This window comes from Geotrypetes seraphini, chromosome 10 (genome assembly GCF_902459505.1).
Source record: "Geotrypetes seraphini chromosome 10, aGeoSer1.1, whole genome shotgun sequence".
Taxonomy (NCBI): Eukaryota; Metazoa; Chordata; class Amphibia; order Gymnophiona; family Dermophiidae; genus Geotrypetes; species Geotrypetes seraphini.
The window spans coordinates 117,853,777-117,873,960 of NC_047093.1; the positions used below are offsets into that span (position 1 = coordinate 117,853,777).

The 20,184-nt window shown below is 44.4% G+C and overlaps 1 protein-coding gene across 1 annotated transcript in view; it reads left to right on the forward strand.

Annotated features, from left to right (window-relative positions):
• Nucleotides 1–20,184, forward strand: part of LOC117368550 (potassium channel subfamily T member 2-like) — a 437,966-nt gene that overhangs the window by 117,239 nt on the left and 300,543 nt on the right. Inside the window, exon 2 of the mRNA XM_033962282.1 lies at nucleotides 2,864–2,943. Coding sequence (XP_033818173.1) covers nucleotides 2,864–2,943 — 80 coding nt within the window. The remainder of the gene's footprint in view (nucleotides 1–2,863; nucleotides 2,944–20,184) is intronic.

Here is a 20,184-nt window from a genome sequence, read left to right on the forward strand (position 1 = left end):
TTAAAGATTAGTGAATAATAAGATATTATGTGTACATGAAATATGAATGGATGAAATTGGGGGCAGGATTGGGGCAAGGCTAGGGCAGAATTGGGGGCGGGATTGACAATGGATGTCCCCTTTTGATGAAAAAAATAAATGGTCATGTAATGTATGTAGTGAAAATAGTTCATCAGCTGACGCTGAAAATGGGACATTTCAGTGTCCCGAAGCTGTGTGTGGGGACAACGGGACAGGCGATCGCTTCCCTTCCTTCCCTCCCTGCTGCGCCAAAGCCAGCCTCCCTCCAGGGCCGATTCATACCCCCCCCCCACTCCGGTCCGCCGTTGCTGCTGCTTGCCACCCAGAAGCCTTCTTCCCGACGTCAATTCTGGCATCGGAGAGGAAATTCTGGGCCAGCCAGGCAGCAATTGGCTGGCCCAAAACTTCCTCTCTGACATCAGAATTGACATCGGGAGGGGGGGGGGTTAAATACTTGTAGGCCTGGCGCTTGTGCAGTGCAGTGTCTTGATGTTGTTGGGTCAGGGAAGCAGGGTGCATGGGGGCAGGGGAAGAAGGGTGGCTTGTTGGGGTCAGAGGGGCAGAGGAAGCAGGCAGGATTGGCTTGTAGGGGGGCAGGAAAAGCAGGCTGCATCGGGGAAGCAGGGTGGCTTAGGGGGCATGGAGACAGAAAGAAAGAGAAAGAAATGAAAGAGGATGCACAATCAGAAGGAAGTGCAACCAGAGAGGCATGAAATCACCAGATAAAGGTAGGAAAAATGATTTTATTTTAAATTTAGTGATCAAAATGTGTCACTTTTGAGAATTTATATCTGCTGTCTATATTTTGCACTATATTTAATGGGATCCGGAGGATCCGGGAAGGAGCCGAGATCCAGGGGGAATGGATCCGGGGGTCCTGTCCTGTTTAGAGAAAAAAAAAATAAATGGGCACGTAATCTAAGGTGCACCATTGCTCTGTTGCCATGTCTGGGTAGCCAGTGCATTATGGGGCTGGTCCCTCCCATGTCCAAATGGTCTTGTTCTGGGCGTTTGGGACTTGAATGAAATTGTGGTTGAAAATGTGGTATAAAGATAGACATCTTTGTGACCTGGACATCCAAATAGAGGATATAAAAATATATATATTTCTAGACATATGGTGGTTTGCCTTTTGAAAATAGGCATTTTCTTACTACCAACTTTAGACATCTAACGCCAAACATCTAAATTGGGCTTAGACATATGTTTTGAAAATGCCCCTCCAGGTATGATATGGTTTAATTGTGGATGAGGAAATACAGACACTCAAATTAACTAAGAGGCAAAGAACAAAACACAATTTATGTAATCCAGACAATTTTAATTAACTTCAAAAAGTTAAGTGAATTCCCTCTATTCTAGTGCAAAGACAACATTTTAAAATAAATCATTAACAAACACCACACCCTTCCCCCCCAACACTCCCCTCCCCCTGCCCACTGCCAGAAAAGGGAAATACCAAGCATACCTGAATATAACTCTCCTTGAACTACTACTGAGCAAAATGCAGGACAAGAAAGAAAGGTTTACTTGGAAGGCAACCAGATTCTCTTGTGCAATCTAATATAATAAAACGCTAGGCCACGCATGCGCACTTCCTATGTGTGCGCCGGTTTTCCGTGAGCTGTAGCGACACATAGGAAGTGCGCATGCGCGGCTTACAGTCTGGAGCGGTGAGCGGTGGCTACTCTCACGATCCCCGCCTGCGTTTATTGCTCTTGACGTCGCCGAGGTGTAGGGATCTGCAGGTAGGATTGTGCATGCCCCTACAGTACTCTCTCCGCTCTCTCTCTTCCTCCCCCCCCCGAGGCAGATGTCGACCGCGGCGGTCCGAGTCGGATGTTGGCTGCGGCGGCCCGAGTTGGATGTCGGCTGCGGCGGCTGCAGGGCGCGGCAGCCAAACCCGGAAAGCATTTTAACATAAGTAGGAAGGAAGGTATGAGGAAGGTATGGGGGGGAGGAAAATACTGCACAGGGAAGTGGGGTGGGAGGGAAATGCTGCAACACACGGAAATGGAGGGGCAGAAAAGGGGTTGATGGACAGGGGAAGAGGTGCTGATGAACAGGGAGGGGGGGGCAGAAAAATGAAGACAGGCCTACTGCTGGACAGATGATGGACAGGGGGAGGTAAAACAAAGGGAGAAGGGCTTCTGCTGGATAAGGTGAGCAGTGATGGGGTGGTGGAGGACACATGGGAGGTAAAAGGAAGGGAGAATGGACAGGGGGAGCAGGCAAGGGGTGGTAGTGGACAGCCAAGGAAAAAAAAAAAAAAAAGACAGACAGAAATACAGAAAGCGGCTAAGGAGAGAGAAAAAAAAATAAAGACAGACACACACACATATTCTAGCACCCGTTAATGTAACGGGCTATAAGACTAGTATAATAATATCACCAATGATTTATATGACAAGAAAAATAATTCAAAATTTCACCTTTATGACCTTCTGCTTTGTAATATAATTGTGTCCTGATTGCTGTAATTTACTTCAAATATAATTCCTGTGAATTTTGTTTCTCTGATAGATGAAAGAACTTTGAATGGTATGTTATACACAGCAGAATAAGTACAGGTGTTATGCATGTAATGACAGAATCTTCCTCTTTTTAGAAAACAAACATCTAGACAGTTACCGCCGCTGCTAGTGCTAAAACCTGCACGTTAGTAAAGGAGGGGGCAAGTTTGAGGCTATACAAATTTTTTTTTAAAGCTGGAAAGCTCTGAGCATTAATCCATGAGAAATGTTTTGATATTAACTCCCTATGTTAAGTTTAAAATATTTTTGAAATTGAAGCAGGTACTTTTTGCTTACATTAATTATCCTTTCTTTTTTTTTTTTAACAGGGTACAAGTTGAATTTTATGTAAATGAAAATACCTTCAAAGAAAGATTGAAATTATTTTTCATCAAGAACCAAAGATCAAGTAAGCAACTGATTTTAGGTACCAATTGTCATAATAAATTGGTGCCATATTCTGTATAATAATAGAATCCTCATTTATTCTTAACTGAACTATATTATTTCATTTTCAAACAATTATTGCTTTCTTATGTAACTTTTGCTTTGTGGGCACCATATTGAGGGTAATTCTATATGAGGGTGCATATGTTTAGCACTATCCTAAAAAGAAAAGTACGTAAATATACAATGGTTTTACATTGGAGCATTTTTGCTAGTCCAAGAGCAGGTGTAGAATGTTCCCATCAAGACTGGGTGGAAACACAGATAAATGATAGTACAGTATAATCTCGTTATAACAGATTTCAAGGAACCTGGCAAAACAGTCCATTATATCCAGAGTATGTTATATTCAGAGTTGCATTTTTAAAAAACTTTATTTAGGTCAACTTGAAACAACGTACAGTCAACAAACAGTCACTGCACAAGCATATCAGCAACATCAGTAACAAAACTCAGCAAAGCATTAGTATGGCACAAAATGATTGCAAAACCTGAACACTAAAAGATGTTCTAAAGCATTATGTCGTACTGTACTGGAAAGAAAAATAATCTGTCATTTTCTTCTGGGCTGCATTTCTTTCATATGTTTTAGTGATGTACACATTTTGATACTGTATCACCGGCATGCCACGCGCTTTATAAACGGAGCCTGCATGTCTGTTATAGCTGAACAAAACTACAGCTAAAAGCGGCTCTAGGAATCAAATTGTTTGTCCGTTATATGCAAAATTCCGTTATATGCGAGTCCTCTATATGCGATGCTTTTCTGCATGCCGGGACCAGCAGACCTCGTCCGCTATAGACGATATTCCATTATAAGCGAGTCCGTTATAACGAGATTATACTGTATTCTATAACTAACATGTGCCCTGCTCATGCTATGCTTAGACTCTGCCCATCTGAATACTTACCTGCTGTTTAAAAAATTCAAGACGATGTGGCTGTGGAAGAATAAGGGGTTATCTTCCGCCAATGCTATCATTCCACCTCCATACAGCAGGGGCTGCTAGCTCAACACTAAGCTGACTACATGTCCCAGACCACACTGGGCTTTACAGTACAGTGCTGAGCTGCTTTAATAAGGTAACCCTGCTAAGTCAGGGGGCAGGGTTCAGCAGGGAGGTGTTTATCTGCCATAGAGGGGAATCATTGGGGAGAGGTCCCAATGAGAGAGAAAAGTCTCTGAGGAGCCACAGGAGAGAGAGATTTCCCCTTTCCTAGCTCTAGGCTTTGAAAGGTTTGGGACGTGTGCAGGAACCTCCAGGGGTAACTGGTCTTTACTAAAGCAAAGGTAGGAAAAATGATTTTATTTTCAATTTAGTGATCAAAATGTGTCAGTTTTGAGAATTTATATCTGCTGTCTATATTTTGCACTATATTTGTCTATTTTTCTATAGTTATTGAGGTGACATTGCATATTTTAGTCAACTGCCTTGACATCTTTAAACCCCCCCCCCCAAATATAAATGATAATTAACATTTTCTCTGCATATAGTGTGCTTTGTGGTTTTTTTAATTTTATGGTTACCATTATGAATTAATAAGATATTATGTGTACATAAAAAATGAATAGAAGAAATTGGGGGTGGGATTAGGGCGGGGCTAGGGCAGGATTGGGGGCAGGACTGACAATTAATAGATGTCCCATTTTGATGAAAAAAATAAATGGTCACGTTACCTTAGGGGCCACTTTCTATTTGAAGTTTCCAAGTAAATGTTTTCTAAACTTCCAAAGTAAGGATTTTGTTTTCTGGGATCCAATTCAATTGGAACAATTTCTTAAATTACATGAAGGGATAAAATAATTGGTTTTTAAATGAGTAATAGAAGTTTTCAAATGCCTTCAATGTTGGATTTTGTATCCTAATTTCCTAATTGTTTATTTTTGAATTATACAAATTACCTTTCTCTCATAATGTGGGCTAGATGGAACTTTATGTATAAGATGTTTTTTTTTCTTTGTTTAATTTCAGGTGAATTTACCATATTCTGTATCTTTTTGAAGATTTATTCAATAATGAGATCTAAATTAAAACAAACAAATAAAAAACAACCTTCAAGATGAGAAAAAAACTCATCAAAGACTTCCCTTCCTGTATATACCAGAAAGAATCTACAATCACCAAGGCCTCCTTTAACAAAACTGTGATAGCAGTTTCGAACGCGGGGAGCCACGCTGAATGGCCCGTGCTGCTCCCAATGCAGTTCTTATGAAGCTGCTTGGGCCATTCAGCGTAGCTCCCCGTGTTAGAAACTGCTATCGCAGTTTCGTAAAAGAGGGGTGCAAGTCTTAGAACTGGTAGGATCCACTTTTTTCTAGTCCTGTACCCCTTGGGTGAAATTCATTAGTCTTCTAGACTGGGACTTGACAACTTTTTATTAAATCTAGGAGCCAGTCCCAAATCTTAGGATCCAACAACTGAGACTTCTCTCCCTTATCCTTTCCCACTTCATTAACATTGTCTGCAATGAATTTTATTTTTCTTGGGGAAGAAGGGAGGAGAAGAAGGATGGGAATCCTCTGCCAGATCAGCAGTAGCTCTTTCAGAAACTGATTTACTAAGGCTCTTTTCTTATTCTATGTCCCTGGGTAAAGAAATGTTAGTACAGTCGACTCCACCTAAGTGCACATTGGTTAAGCGCACGCTTCGGTTATCCGCAGCCTACCACCATGGTCCCGTTTTTTTTTTACATTAAAGTCAATGGACATAAACTCTGGATAATTGCAATTCTGATAAGCACACAATCAGCTTATGTGCACTGATGTTATAGGTCCCACCTCTATTCATTCAAGTTACGCTCACTCCAGTTAAAAGCAATCATGTTCTCACATGGATGAGCCACGTGTTTCGGATCAGCAGTCTAGGCCTGGCCAGGTGTTCAAACTTTCAGAACTGCACCATGGCATCGTGTGGAGAAAAATCTTTGTCTTTGCCTGAATGTGTCCAACACACTGGTCAAAAGTCATTGTCTTTGGCGGAACATGTTGATGTTATAAAGAGACATGATCAACGGGAGAGTCAGGTCTATATTGCAAAACATTACAGTGTTCATCCTAGCCAGTTTAACAGCATCAGTAGTCAGATACGGTGTCAGGTCAAAAGGGCGCCGGGACAAAGGCGCGCCCAGACAATTGAGCGCAGCACGTGCCGCTCTAAATTACTGTTTTTAGCGCTCCAACGGGGGGGTGTGTGGGAGAACCCCCCCACTTTACTTAATAGACATCGCACCGCATTGTGGGGGCGTTGTGGGGGGTTGTAACCCCCCACATTTTACTGAAAACTTCACTTTTTCCCTGTTTTTAGGGAAAAAGTTCAGTTTAGAGTAAAATGTGGAGGGTTACAATCCCCAAACCCCCCCATAACGCCGACGCGATGTCTATTAAGTAAACTGGGGGGGTTCCCCAACAAAAACCCCTGTCGGAGCCCCTAAAAACTGTAATTTAGAGTGGCGCGGCGGCACATGCTGCGCTCAATTGTCGGCACGCGCTTTTGTCTTTCGCGCCGTTGTCTATGAACCGTCAGATACACAGCCTGAATCGTGTAATCTACATGCAGAAAACAATGACTGATTATTTCAGTAGAATGTTGGTTTAAAAAAGGTTTACAGTGTATTTTGGGAGTTATAATCGACGATAAACTGATTTTCCATGAACATATCAATAACATAGTCAAATCCTGTTTCTATAAATTGCGACTAATAAGATCGATCACTAAATTCTTGGAACCTAAATCTCGTAACATTCTCATCCATTCTTTAGTTATAACAAAGATCGATTACTGTAATTCTTTATTAATTAACATCACTCAAAAAGAAAAACGACGTCTTCAAATTTTACAAAATACTGCTATTAAATTGATTTACAATGCTAAGAAATTTGATCACGTTACACCTTTACTAATCGATGCTCATTGGCTTCCTATAAGCCATCGTATTTTATATAAAGTATTGCTGCTTATATTTAAAACTCTAACTTACAATGAGCCCCAATTTATATCAAGAATGTTAATCCCTTACAACCCCACTCGCTCTTTAAGATCATCTTCCCAAAATTTATTAGTCATACCCTCTCTGAAAACAATAGGAACAAGAAGATCAGATATGTTCTCTGTCATGGGCCCACAATGGTGGAATTCTCTCCCACAATTTATTACAATCGAAAGAGATTTACATTCTTTTAAAAAATCTTTGAAAACACACCTTTTTAAAGACGCTTTTAATTCCTAGTATTATTTAAGCTTTTCTTAGCATTTTAACCTTTAATCTAACCCTCCCTTATGTTTTTTGCCTTATTTGTTTTCTTAACTAAGACAGATGTAATCTTTTCCCTTTCTTCCCCTTCACCTCAAGTCTGTCCTGTCTCAAACTTATGTTATTGAGTTTTAATTTTGTATCTCGATATTTTATGTTTTATTTTGTACATCGCTTTGTAATCAGATTTAGCGATAAATCAAATGTTAATAAACCTTGAACCTTGAACCTTTATTGCATTAGACGGAACAGTGCTGTTTCTAAAACTGAACTGTGTTAAATTGTGTGTTTTTTTCTGAATAAAAGTTTTATCGCATTTGACTACAGCGCACTGTGATTTTTTCATGAGTAAAAAGAGATACTATGATTAAGTGCACGTCGCGGTCCGATCCTGAGGGCTTGCAGTTAAGCAGAGTCGACTGTAAATCAGTTCTTTACAGTGCATTTGCAAGTCACTGTCAAAACCATCAGCTGGGTATGAGCACTGCCTTAAAAAGTGAAGAAAAGTGGCAACTGCCTTCTTTGTTGCATATGTCACCATGGCTATGGTCCCCATCAATCTTTCTTTCTCTCTCTCACACCCCCTCCAGCCTTCATCTGGTCAGTCTCTCTTCATGCTCTGCTCCATCCTTCAGCCAATCAGTCTCTCATGTCCCCTTCCAGCTTTCTCCTGGCCAGTCTCTCTCATGGCCCCCCTCCAGCCTTCAGACAGTCTCTCGTGTCCCCCCCCCCCCCCCCCAGCGTTCCTCTTGGTAATCTCTCATGTACTTCCTCCAGCCTTATCCCAATCATTCTCTCTCATGCACCCCCTAGCTTTCCCTCAGTTACTTTCTCTCAAATGTCCCCCTCTAGCTTCTTATACATCAGGGGTGTCCAATGTCGGTCCTCGAGGGCCGCAATCCAGTCGGGTTTTCAGGATTTCCCCAATGAATATGTATGAGATCTATTAGCATACAATGAGAGCAGTGCATGCAAATAGATCTCATGCATATTCATTGGGGAAATCCTGAAAACCCGACTGGATTGCGGCCCTCAAGGACCGACATTGGACACCCCTGTCATACATAGTCACCAGCTTTTGCAAATGGCTCTATAATGACTTTCCTGGTTCTGTACAGTGATCAAGCTCTCAATATATTTGAGCTGTGCTGTGCAGGAAGTTTAGGAAGACTCACATTTTCAAGTCCCATCAAATTTGCTGGGCTTCACAGCACTGCTCAAGTATGTGGAAAGCCTGATCACGGAACAGAACCAGCACGTCAAATTGGAAAAAATTGAGGGGTAAGGAGAGGTTATGAAATATTCAGCACCAGAGTGCAATTTCTAGATGCAGGCATAAATTTGGGGGCCATCACATTCTAGGACAGTACTCTTTTTAGAATTATTCACTTTATATGCATGCTTCTTCCAACCACCAAGAAGCTGGCTTATTTTCCCAGCAGACTATAAATATGTAAATGAGCTTCTTTCACAGTAGACTCCCATTTAATAAGACAGACATAGATCAGTACTCTTAATACAAACTCTTATTTTTCAACCAGGGCAATTTCCTCACTAAGTCCCTATTATCTTTTAAGGACTTTTAACTTATCGTAATTTCTGTTCCATTCCATTTTTTTGTTCATTGCATGTAGCTTCTGGGTTATGTCTTTCTCCTACCTGGTGCCAATCTTACTGCCCATGCTTCTTCTCCATTCCCTCAGAAGTTTCTTTTCTTCAGGATCTCTTCCCCTGGGTTTCTGAGTCCACCTGTCTCAGCCTTCTGGGGTTTCTCTTTAGAATTCTTAGCCCTGGGAGACCTTATTCCCACCTAGCAGCTTTGACCTTGAGGCTTTTACCCATTCCCTCTTCTCTGCCAAACTAGTTACTGAGTTTTATCCTTTCTCTGTAGCAGCTTGCATTAAGGCTAATCACAAACAGCTGGGAGTACTACTGACCGAGATCAGCACCTCCCCCAGGCTCCCTCAACTCTTCTGTTCCCTGAAAGACGCTTTCAATACTTAATTGAAATGCTAATTGCTCTTTATTACTACCTATCATACCAGTCATCTAAAGATATTATTTCCAAATTTATTTTGTTTTTCCCTTTCCTTTTGTAATTTACCCTCAATGTTCTCTCCTTTCCTATTATAAATTGTATTTCTTTCCCCTCTATCCTAGTGTTTCCTGTAGTAATTTGTCTAGTATTTAAATGATTTTTATATTTTTATTTATATTATTGTTATTGTTTTATCCTGTATTCTTTGTATATGTAAATCGCTTAGTAATTATGATAGGCGATCAATCAAATAATGAATAAACTTGAAACTTGAAACTTGAGCCCAATGCCTCTGGGCATATAGTTTGCCCAGAAGTCTCTATTCCCTCTTATATAATATTCAAGGAAAGTAATATTCTAGTCTTTACTCTTTCTTTGCTACAGTGACAGTTGCTTGCTTGTCACAGTAGTTTCATGAAGTAACTTCTCTGGAAAGGGAGCCAAAACTGAGCCACAAAGGTTGCCATATGTTCTACTAATTTTAATATATGATTTTGTAATTTTCTTTCTTGGAAATCTTTCAAATTATGATTTGCTATTTTGACCATCATACAATAAGACTTATATTTTTGCAATTTTCCAAGACAACTTACAGAGCTATTTCTTATTGCCAACAAACTTAGGGCTCCTTTTATTAAGGTGCGCTAGCGTTTTCAGCGCGCGCTACATTGCCCCACGCACTAATTCCGCGCTATGTGCCAAAAACTAATGCCAGCTCATTGGAGGCGTTAGCGTCTAGTGCACGCGCTAAAACCGCTATAACAGCTCTTAGAGGCCCTTCAACTAAAGTGCACTGAAATCTAGGCTTAGCACAGGCTAACGTGAGATTTTGCCATATGCTGAGTCCAGATTGAATGCAACATTTTTTTAAAGGGGATTTTCTATTTTTGGATTTTCAGTTCATGCACTAATGCGTGCTTTAACACATGGTAACTCGGAAAAGTTAATGTGGAAGCAATTATTGTTTTCTATTTAGGAAGGGCTAAGGGCTAGATTCACAAAGCAAACCGATCATGTACTGATCAGTTTGCAAGCTCTTTGCAACCCAATTTCCCTCCAATCTCATCCTGATCTGTGCATGCAAATGAGGAGAATCGGCATGCAAAGCAGAAGGACATGATTCACTATCCTTTTTTCTGGACACACCAGCTGGCTGGCCGATCAAGAGTAAGCGACTGGTGAGGACCAGTCGCTTGTGTAAAAAATTGTTCTGTCTTTGGTGAGGCTCCACTCGGAGTACTGCCTGCTTCGACTCTTCTCTCTTTGGCTCCCCGGCTCTCCTGCTCTCTCTGCCTGCCCCAACTCTCTGGCTCCCCCGACTCTCCTGCTCTCTGCCACCCTTCCCCGCAGTGTGAGCCCTTGGCTTTAAAGTGGAGCTGCACCACGAGGAAGGGCGGCAGAGAGCAGGAGAGTAAAAAATTGCCCAACCCCAGCAAGGCACGGCACGGCCTGGCCCAACCCAACCTCCCCCCACCTCCCTGTACTTAAAAGTTGGGAGCAGAAGGGGTGCTCAGTCCCTCCTGCTCCGGAGGCCTCTAGTGGTAGGAACAGGAGGAACCGCAAAGTCCTCCTGCTCCTTCTCTGCCCTGCCTGATGCGGGCCTTAGGCCCTGCCCCATTGCATCATGTGATATACAGGTAGAAGTCTAAGGCCCAAATTGGCTAAGATGCCTCGGGCTCCTACCCCCGGGGAGCCTGTGGTGCTTTAGCCAATCAGGGACTTCCTTAAGGCTGAACCTAAGGAAGTCCCTGATTGGCTATTGCTTTGGCCAATCAGGGACTTCCTTAGGCTCAGCCCTAAGGAAGTCCCTGATTGGCTCAGACGCCTCAGGCCTCTCCCAAAGGGGGAGTAGCCCAAGGCGCCTGAGCCAATCAGGGCCTTAGGCTCTTCCCAATATATCACATGATGCAATGGGGCAGGGCCTAAGGCCCACATTCACATCAGGCAGGGCAGAGGAAAAGGAGCAGGAGGACTTTACGGTTACTACTGTTCCCACCGCTAGAGGCCTCCGGAGCAGGAGGGACTGTGCACCCCTCCTTCTCCCAACTTTTAAGTATGGTGGGTGTCGGGCCATGCCGGGGGTGGGCCATGCTGGAGGTGTGTGTGTGCTGGACTGGGCACACATGGTGGGGGGGGGTGTTCAGCACAGAGGTCCTTGTTGGGTAGGGGGAAGCTTTTTTTCTTTTTTTATAGGGCTGATATTTTGTGGCCTATTAAAAAAAAAAAAAAAGCTGGCAGTAGCTCTGACAGCAGTGACAGGAGGCTGCTTCTCCTGTCACTACTGTCAGGGCTCTCCCCGACTCAATCTAATCCGTGCAGTCAGTTGGGGACGTGTCTCCGATCATCCCCATTTGCATGAAGATGGTTGGTGAATCGGTCAGCCTGCCTCCAATCGCACACGGATCGGACACGGAACAGAAGGTTACTGAATCTAGCCCTAAGTGCTTCCATATTAACTATGTGTTAAGTTAGTTCATAATAATCTGAATGTACTAGATGGTTAGCACTTCCACATCCATTCTCCACCCATGACAGGCCCCCTCCTAAAATAAAGTTTTAAAAAACCCCAAAAAAGGAAATACTGCAAAATTCTTTAATGTGTTTTATAGTAGTCCATTTTCTCACACTAAACACGTGTTAAGGTCTTAATATGTTTTTTTAAAAAAGGGCCTCTTTGGGGGAAATTCTTTAAAACATGTCTAAAGATAGTCACTTAAATAAATAGGAGCCTAATGTTAGGCTAAGCTATGATGGCTTTTACTAAACTGTGGTAGAACTTCTTACTGTGGGCCAGCAAGGTAAATGCTCTGACGCTTATAGGAATTTACCTCTCTGGCTCATAGTAAAAAGCTCTACAGCGGTTTAGTAAAATGAGCCCTTAATTAGTAAATTGGCTTCAATTATGAGCTTTAACAAGCTCATAATTGAAAAAAATAAAAATGAATTGGGTGATAGGCACCTATCTTCTTAGATGCGGTTTTACCAAAGATAAGTACCTATCGGCACCTAACTCCAAAATAGTTTTCAAGTTTCAAGTTTATTATGAAATTTGATTAATCGCCTATTCCAAATTCTAGGCGATGTACATTAGATAAAAATACAAGGTTAGGGGAAACATACCTCACGAACATGGACTTAGTCAAATAAACATATTAGATCAACAAATACAAACCTCCCTAACAAGGACTAAGCCTAAAAAACGTATTACATCACATGATACAAAAAGAATCAAAACAAAAGGGAAAATTAGAAAAGAATCATAATCTGGTATTCAAAGAAAAACATTTAAGGGAAAAAATAAATTAAGAAGAGATATAAGAATAAAATAAGAGACAGATTCTTCAGACTGGCGGGGGCAACAAGAACTAGAGGACACTCAAAAAAATTGAAGGGAGATAGGTTTAGAACAAATGCTAGGAAGTTCTTCTTCACCCAGAGGGTGGTGGACACCTGGAATGCGCTTCCAGAGGGGGTGGTTGAGCAGAGTACGGTTTTGGATTTCAAAAAGGGATTGGACGAATTCCTGAGGGGTAAGGGAATCCAGGGGTACAATTAGAGGGTTACTATACAAGACAAAATGCTCTTGAGTAATAGATCACTACAGGTCATTGACCTGGGGGGCCGCCGCGGGAGCGGACTGCTGGGCATGATGGACCTTTGGTCTGACTCGGCAGAGGCCATGCTTATGTGCTTATGTGCTAAGAGTCATTAGCAGTTCATTTACTCATTGAATGCATCTTTAAAAAGAAAACTCTTAAGTTTGCTCTTAAATTTTTCCAAATTCTTTTCCATGTTTTGGGGCAGAGAGGGGCTTAGGTGCCAAAACCCTGGTCTTTTAAGTTAGGCACAATTCTGTAATAGGTGCCAAGTGTGAATGACAAGAGATAGGTGCCTATATTATAGGCACTTATAAGAACATAAGAATTGCCGCTGCTAAGTCAGACCAGTGGTCCATCATGCCCAGCAGTCCACTCACGCGGCGGCCCTCTGGTCAAAGACCAGCATTCTAAATGAGACTAGCCCTACCAGCGTACGCTCTTGTTCACCAGGAACTTGTCTAACTTTGTCTTGAATCCCTGGAGGATATTTTCTCCTATGACAGACTGCGGAAGAGCGTTCCAGTTTTCTACCACTCTCTGGGTGAACAAGAACTTCCTTACGTTCGTACGAAATCTATCCCTTTTCAACTTTAGTGAGTGCCCTCTCGTGCTCCCTACCTTCGAGAGGGTGAACAACCTGTCCTTATCTACTAAGTCTATCCCTTTCAGTACCTTGAATGTTTTGATCATGTCCCCTCTCAATCTCCTATGTTCAAGGGAGAAGAGGCCCAGTTTCTCTAATCTTTCGCTGTACGACAGCTCCTCCAACCCTTTAACCATTTTAGTCGCTCTTCTCTTTACCCTTTCGAGTAGTATCGTGTCCTTCATGTTCGGCGACCAGTGCTGGATGCAGTACTCCAGGTGAGGGCGCATCATGGCATGATAACCTTCTCCGTTCTGTTTGTGATCCCCTTTTTTATCATTCCTAGCATTCTGTTCGCCCTTTTTGCCACCACTGCACATTGCATGGACGGCTTCATCGACTTGTCGATCAGAACTTCCAAGTCCCTTTCCCAAGTACCGCCCCGGACATCCTGTATTCATGCATGAGATTTTTGTTACTGACATGCATCACTTTGCATTTATCCACGTTGAACCTCATCTGCCATGTCAATGCCCATTCCTCGAGCCTGATTATGTCACATTGCAGATCTTGGCAATCCCACTGCATCTTCACTACTCTGAACAGCTTCGTATTGTCTGCAAATTTAATCACGTCACTCGTCGTACCTATGTCCAGATCATTTATAAAGATGTTGAAGAGCATGGGTCCAAGCACCGAGCCCTGCGGCACCCCACTAGTGACGCTCTTCCAGTCTGGCGATTCACTAACAAAAAACTGGAACACCAAATTTTCTTTTTAAGATGCCATTTACAGAATTTGCCTCTTAGGGCTGGATTCACTAAGGACTCCGATCGTGTCCTAACCAATTTGCAACCACTCTGCAACCCGATTTTCCTCCGATCCAATTCACTAACCTCGTGGCCAATCATCCTCTGATCTGGTCCCCACATGCAAAAGAGGGGAAACGGCATGTAAAATAGGCAGGCGGCGATTCACTAACAAAAAACTGGAACACCAACTGGGCTGGTCGATCAAGAAACAAGCGACTGCTGGGGACCAGTTGCTCACTTCCTTTCCGACTGCTCTCTACCCTGACTCTCTTGCTCTCTGCCCCGACTTTTCTGCTCTCTGCCCCAATCACCACCCTGCTTCTGCCTCAACTTTTCTGTTATCTGCCCCGACTTTCCTGCTCTCTGCCCCAACTCTCCTGCTCTCCTGCTCTCTGCCACGATCGCTGCCCTGCTTCTGCCCTGATCGCCGCCCTGCTTCTGCCCCTTGCCTTCCCCGCAGTGCAAGCCCATGATTTTAACCCACGGGTTTAAAGTGGGTTAAAACTACGGGCTTCTGAGGTATAAGTTAAAAAAAAAAAAAAAGGTTGCTGCTCTGTAAGCATGTGCAGACCATCTACAGATAGTCTGCTCATGAGTCGGGATCGCTATTCAGCGATCCGTGCAATCGGTTAGAGGCATGATTCCGATCGTCCCCATTTGCATGAGGACACATGGTGAATCAACCCCCCCGGCCACAGATCAGACCCAAATTGGACCCGTATCAGATCGGTAGGGGAGTTTAGTGAATCTGGCCCTTAGTGACTAGGATTACTAGGCAGGGTGAGGGTGTGTGCTTACCTACAAGTACACTTATCTTTATCTGCCCTACAGCACTTACCACAGAAGTGCCCAACACTGGCCTTCTCAAAAACCAGAATTGCTATCTAAGCACTTCTTTGATGCCATCATCTTTCCATTTAAGGATCCTTTGTGTTTATCCCATATGTTTTTAAATTTGTTCACGGTTTTGTCTCCACCACCACCTCCTTGGAAAGGCATTTCAAGTATCCACCACACTCTTCATGATAAAGTACTTCCTGGCTTTACTCCTAAGTCTGCCACCCTGTCATCTCAATTCATATTCTCCAGTTCTACTGTTTCCCCATCACTAGATAAGATTTATATTTATATTAAATACTTTTCACAACATAAACATATTAATTTTGGCCATTGTTTTATGCTTGTAAACTAGTACTAAAGGTATGTTATCCTGTGGGGAAAATGTCTCTGAAAAAGAGATTCCAAAATTGACCCTATGCTGGCAACGTTTGATCTACCAAGGTGTATGGAAAGAGATTTGCAATTTTCTGCAGGATATAAATAGTAGGCATCAGCTGGCTAACATTCAGGAACTGCATTTCTTATGGGGTGAGAAAATTTATCTGCTCTACCAGAGACAGGACCCATTAAATCCTGGACTATAAAGATGTAATGGGGTCTGGATGTAGTTCTGTCCATAACGATTGTGCTATTCTCGTCTCATGGTTTAATGATGATATACAGGTTACTTACTAAGGATTTCATTGCATTGTTTTTGTCCTTTATGAAAAAGAAATAGAACCTCTTTCTCATTCTCCAAAGAAATGACATCTGTTAAAGTTGTTGAAAGATGTAACAGTGGAACCAGCCAGAAATCAATTTAATTTTTCTCTCAGGACAGTATAAGATTAGTTGGAGATTGTTAGAAAAAATAAAAACGAGACTAATAAATAAAAAAAATATTGATAAGTGTGTAATGGATTAACCTCCCCCCCACCCCCAAACACACACCTTTTACTAAGCCACGTAGAGGTTTATATATATTATGGCCCAGAGCACTAAATTGAGCCATATAGCTATGCAAGTGGGATATCGACCAGTACCCACATAACAATGAAAATGAGCAAAGGCCCTCCAATTTCTCCCTCCTATCCTGATCTTATTTATTCTGGTCTTGACTCATCCTCCTCCCTGCCCCCAACAATGTGAGGCCAAGATTCCCTCTCCCAACCACTTGTAAACTCTCCACCCAACCCTCCAATATGCAGGATAAGCTCCCTCACCCCCGGGTCTACCAGCAATCCCTGGTGATTCAGCAGGGATGGTGGAGATAGGAGTGAAGCCCATTCACACCTTCTCCTAAGGCCTGCCTGTCCAAAATGGCTACTGTGAATTCTCACACCCGTATAAGTTCAAGTGGCTAGCATTGGAACAATTATCCATGGTTATTGAGTGCCGGTGCCCACACATGGTCAGGCACTGAATATCTAATTTAGCTGGCCTTGGTCAGCATTTTTAAAAAAACAAACACTGACCTGCCACTGGCAGGATGTTGACCTTCGTGCATTTAGAAGGGTATTTGCAAGATAGCTTGAACACATCCTCTAAGATAAAAATACTTTCTAAAATGTTTTAGATTTGCAACTGAGACAGTCCCTTAATCTTAGTGTTATTTGAAAAAGTCAAGAATCATTCCCTATTAACCTGTTCTACCCCATTCATGATTTTATAGATTTCTATCTTATCCAGGATTTAATTTGTAGATATAAAGGGCATGAAACTGTGGAGCTGGGGAAGTGGGGGGCAAGGAACAGGGGCAGGAGTAGAGGAGACTGTTTTCTGCTCTGTCCCAGACTTACCTCTCCCATCCTCCTCCCAACAAACTGCTTGGACTTGAGTCTGGAACCAGTGGCATACCTAGGGGGGGCGGAGGGGAGCGGTCCGCCCCGGGTACACGCCCCAAGGGGAGAGAGCTGAACGGGGATGACAGGGGACCAGCGGGGTTAAATACAACTCGAGCTGCGAGGCTCGTTTTCTGTTCCTACCTTCCCTGCCGCGCACACATAGCCGACCGGAAGTCTTCCCCGATGTCAGCACTGGCATCGGAGGGAGGGCTTAAGCAAAGTCTGCCTTCCGATGTCAGTGCTGACATAGGGAAAGACTTCCGGTCGGCTATGTGTATGCGGCAGGGCAGGCAGGAAATGGAAGACGAGCCTCGTGGCTCGAGCTCCATTTGGCTGAGAAAGTTGCTAATATGAGGGCTGGGAGGCAAACGTGGAACACAAAAGGGGGGAGGGAGTGTATTTTTGGAAACAAGGCATGAACTTGGGAAAGAGGATGGAGAAAGGAAGGGAAAGAGATGCTGAGGTGGGGGAGGGAATGCGTTTTTGGACACAGAAAGCATGAACTTGGGAGAGAGGAAAGGAGGGAAAGAGATACTGAGGTGGGAGAGGGAATGCATTTTTGTACATAAGGCATGAACTTGGGAGAGAGGATGGAGGTGGGGAAGAGGTGGGAGAGGGAGTGCGTTTTTTGACACAGAAGGCATGGACTTGGGAGAGAGGAAGGGAATGGAAGAAAGGAGAATTTTTGGTCATAGGGAGGGAGTGAGGTACAGATGAGAGGGAGAAATATTGTGGTGGAACGGACAGATTGAAATGGATGCAAGAGGGAGGAATGTTGGACATAGTGGTGAAGGGAATGGAGGGAGAGATGTGGCATGGTGCTGGAGAGGGGTGATAGAAGGAGAAATGTTGGGCATGAGACTGGTGGGCAGGGGCAAAAGATGAGAAAGGGATAAATACTGGACCATGGTAGGAGGAACCAATGGAGAGCAACAGAAGAATTTACAGAAGATGGGAAAGCGGAAAAAAGAAACTGGGACCAACTTTATGGAAAAATAAGTCTCCAGACAACAAAGGTAAAAAACGGAATTTATTGACTAAAATATGTTAGCTTTGGGAAATGTATATAGCAGATGTCTTTGTATTGTGTTCAAAAGAAAATGCATTTCTGGTTTTATTTCTACAGTGTTGAAGTACTTGCTCACCCTAGCTGTGACTGGTGGGGATCCCCAAGCACCGCCAGCAGAGGACCTCCTCTAGAGATGGCCAGAACTCCCCTCCACCAAGCACAGCAGTCGCTGGCAACATCCATGAGCCACTGAGGTGCCAGCATCTGTGACTCAGGGACGCTACTGCTGCCTGCCAAGCTTGGCAAAAGGGAGCCCCGGCCAACTGCAAAGGAAGTCCTCAGCTGACAGCTTGGAGGTTTTCATCAGCTGAGTATTTATATTTTATATTTACATTAGAGGCTCTGGTAGAAACCCATTTAAAAAGTATGTATTTTTCCCAATTAATATTTCCAAATTAATAAAGTGTCTTTGCTTATTTGTAAATGGGTCTCTACAAGAGCCTTTAATTCAGTAGCATAATTAAATGAAATAACTATTTCTGAAGTTTATAGGTACGGGCGGGGATGAAGGAGATTCCTCGCGGGGACGGGTGGGAACGGAGGGATTCCTCGCAGGTACGGATGGGGACGGAGGGATTCTTCATGGGGACGGGTGGGATTCCTGTCCCTGCGCAACTCTCTAGTGCACAGCCAGCCACCCTCCCTATTCTGCCGCTGCTGCTTTCCTTAACCAGCAGGAGCGGCAGTAAACAGGGGTGTCCGCAGGTGCCCACCGGCATTGCTCATCTTCTGGCCGGCTCCGCGCGACGAGCGGACGCCCGCGACTTTCAGCAGGGGAGCCGGCTAGACATGCTGGGCAGGGAAGGGGGGAGGGTAGACATGCTGGGCAGGGAAGGAGGGAGGGTAGAAATGCTGCACAGGGAAAGGGAAAGAGCCATCTCTCCTGCAGCGATCAGACCTCCTCCGCGACTACAATCGGGCAGGAGGGAGCCCAAGCCCTCCTGCCCGGCAGCACTCCAAACCCCCAACTAAGATCGGGGCAAGGGGGAACATATGATCTCTTGTCCTGGCGACTCCCCAACCCCCCTACCCACTCCGATTATGATGGGGCCAGGAGGGAGCCCAACCCCGGCGAACCCCTCCTGTGGGCGGGACATTAGGCACATGGGTCCAAACCGGACAGACGGGTGCTAAGTCCGTCCATCTGGCAGGCCAGCCATCCATTGAATGGCTGACCTTAGGGCCTGATTGGCCCAGGCAGCTCAAACCCCGCCCACAGATGGGGCCTAAGGCTACTAGGCCTATTTCAGTTGGCCCAAACATCTCAGGGCCCACCTGTGGACGGGGTTTGAGCCACCTGGGCCAATCAGGTCCTAAGGCCAGTCATTCAATGGCTGGCTGACCTGCTGGACGGACGGGCTTGGCACCCGTCCATCCAGCCAATGATTTTAAGATATGGGGGGATTGGGGGTGGGAGGATCAAGGGGTCAGGGGGGTCTCGTGGATTGGCAGGGGAGGCCAATCAGGGGTTCGGGGGGTGATCGAGGGAGAGGGGTGTGTCGAGGGCAGGAAGGCCTGGGATCCCTCCTGCCCATATTATAGTGGGGGTGGAGGATAGGGTGTTTGCCTGGGCAAGAGGGGTTGGGCTCCTTCCTGCCTGATCTTATAGGGGGGTCACTTGACCAGGAGGGCTTGGGCTCCCTCCTGGCTCCATTGAAATTGGAGGGGGGAGAGGGGTTAGGGAATCACCGGGGCAAGAGGGCTTGGGCTCCCTCTTGCCCTGATCTTCATCGGGGGTTGGGGAATCGCCGGGGCAAGAGGGCTTGGGTTCCCTCTTGCCCCGATCTTCATCAGGGGGTTCAGGGAGTCACTGGGGCAAGAAGGCTTGGGCTCCCTCTTGCCCTGATCGTAGTTGGGGGTTGGGGAGTCACTGGGGCAAGAGGGCTTGGGCTCCCTCTTGCCCCGATCATTGTAGGGGGGGTTCTGTAACCAGTGTTGTTTTTGACAGACACCGGTTACAGAATCCAGCTTTTAGGTGAAGAACTGGCTCCTCCTTCGCCTAAAAGCCCTGGTTTTTGGCATTTGGGACTTAGGCTTTTTATAGGTTGATGATATGGTGTAAGTTTAAACGTAGTGGTGGTCTGGGCGTTTAAACAGCTGAAAGTAGAGGCAGGCCATTATTTTAAAAACCCTCCTTTTGGACATTTTTTTTGATAATGGACATTTTCCCTGCTTCTACTTTCAACGT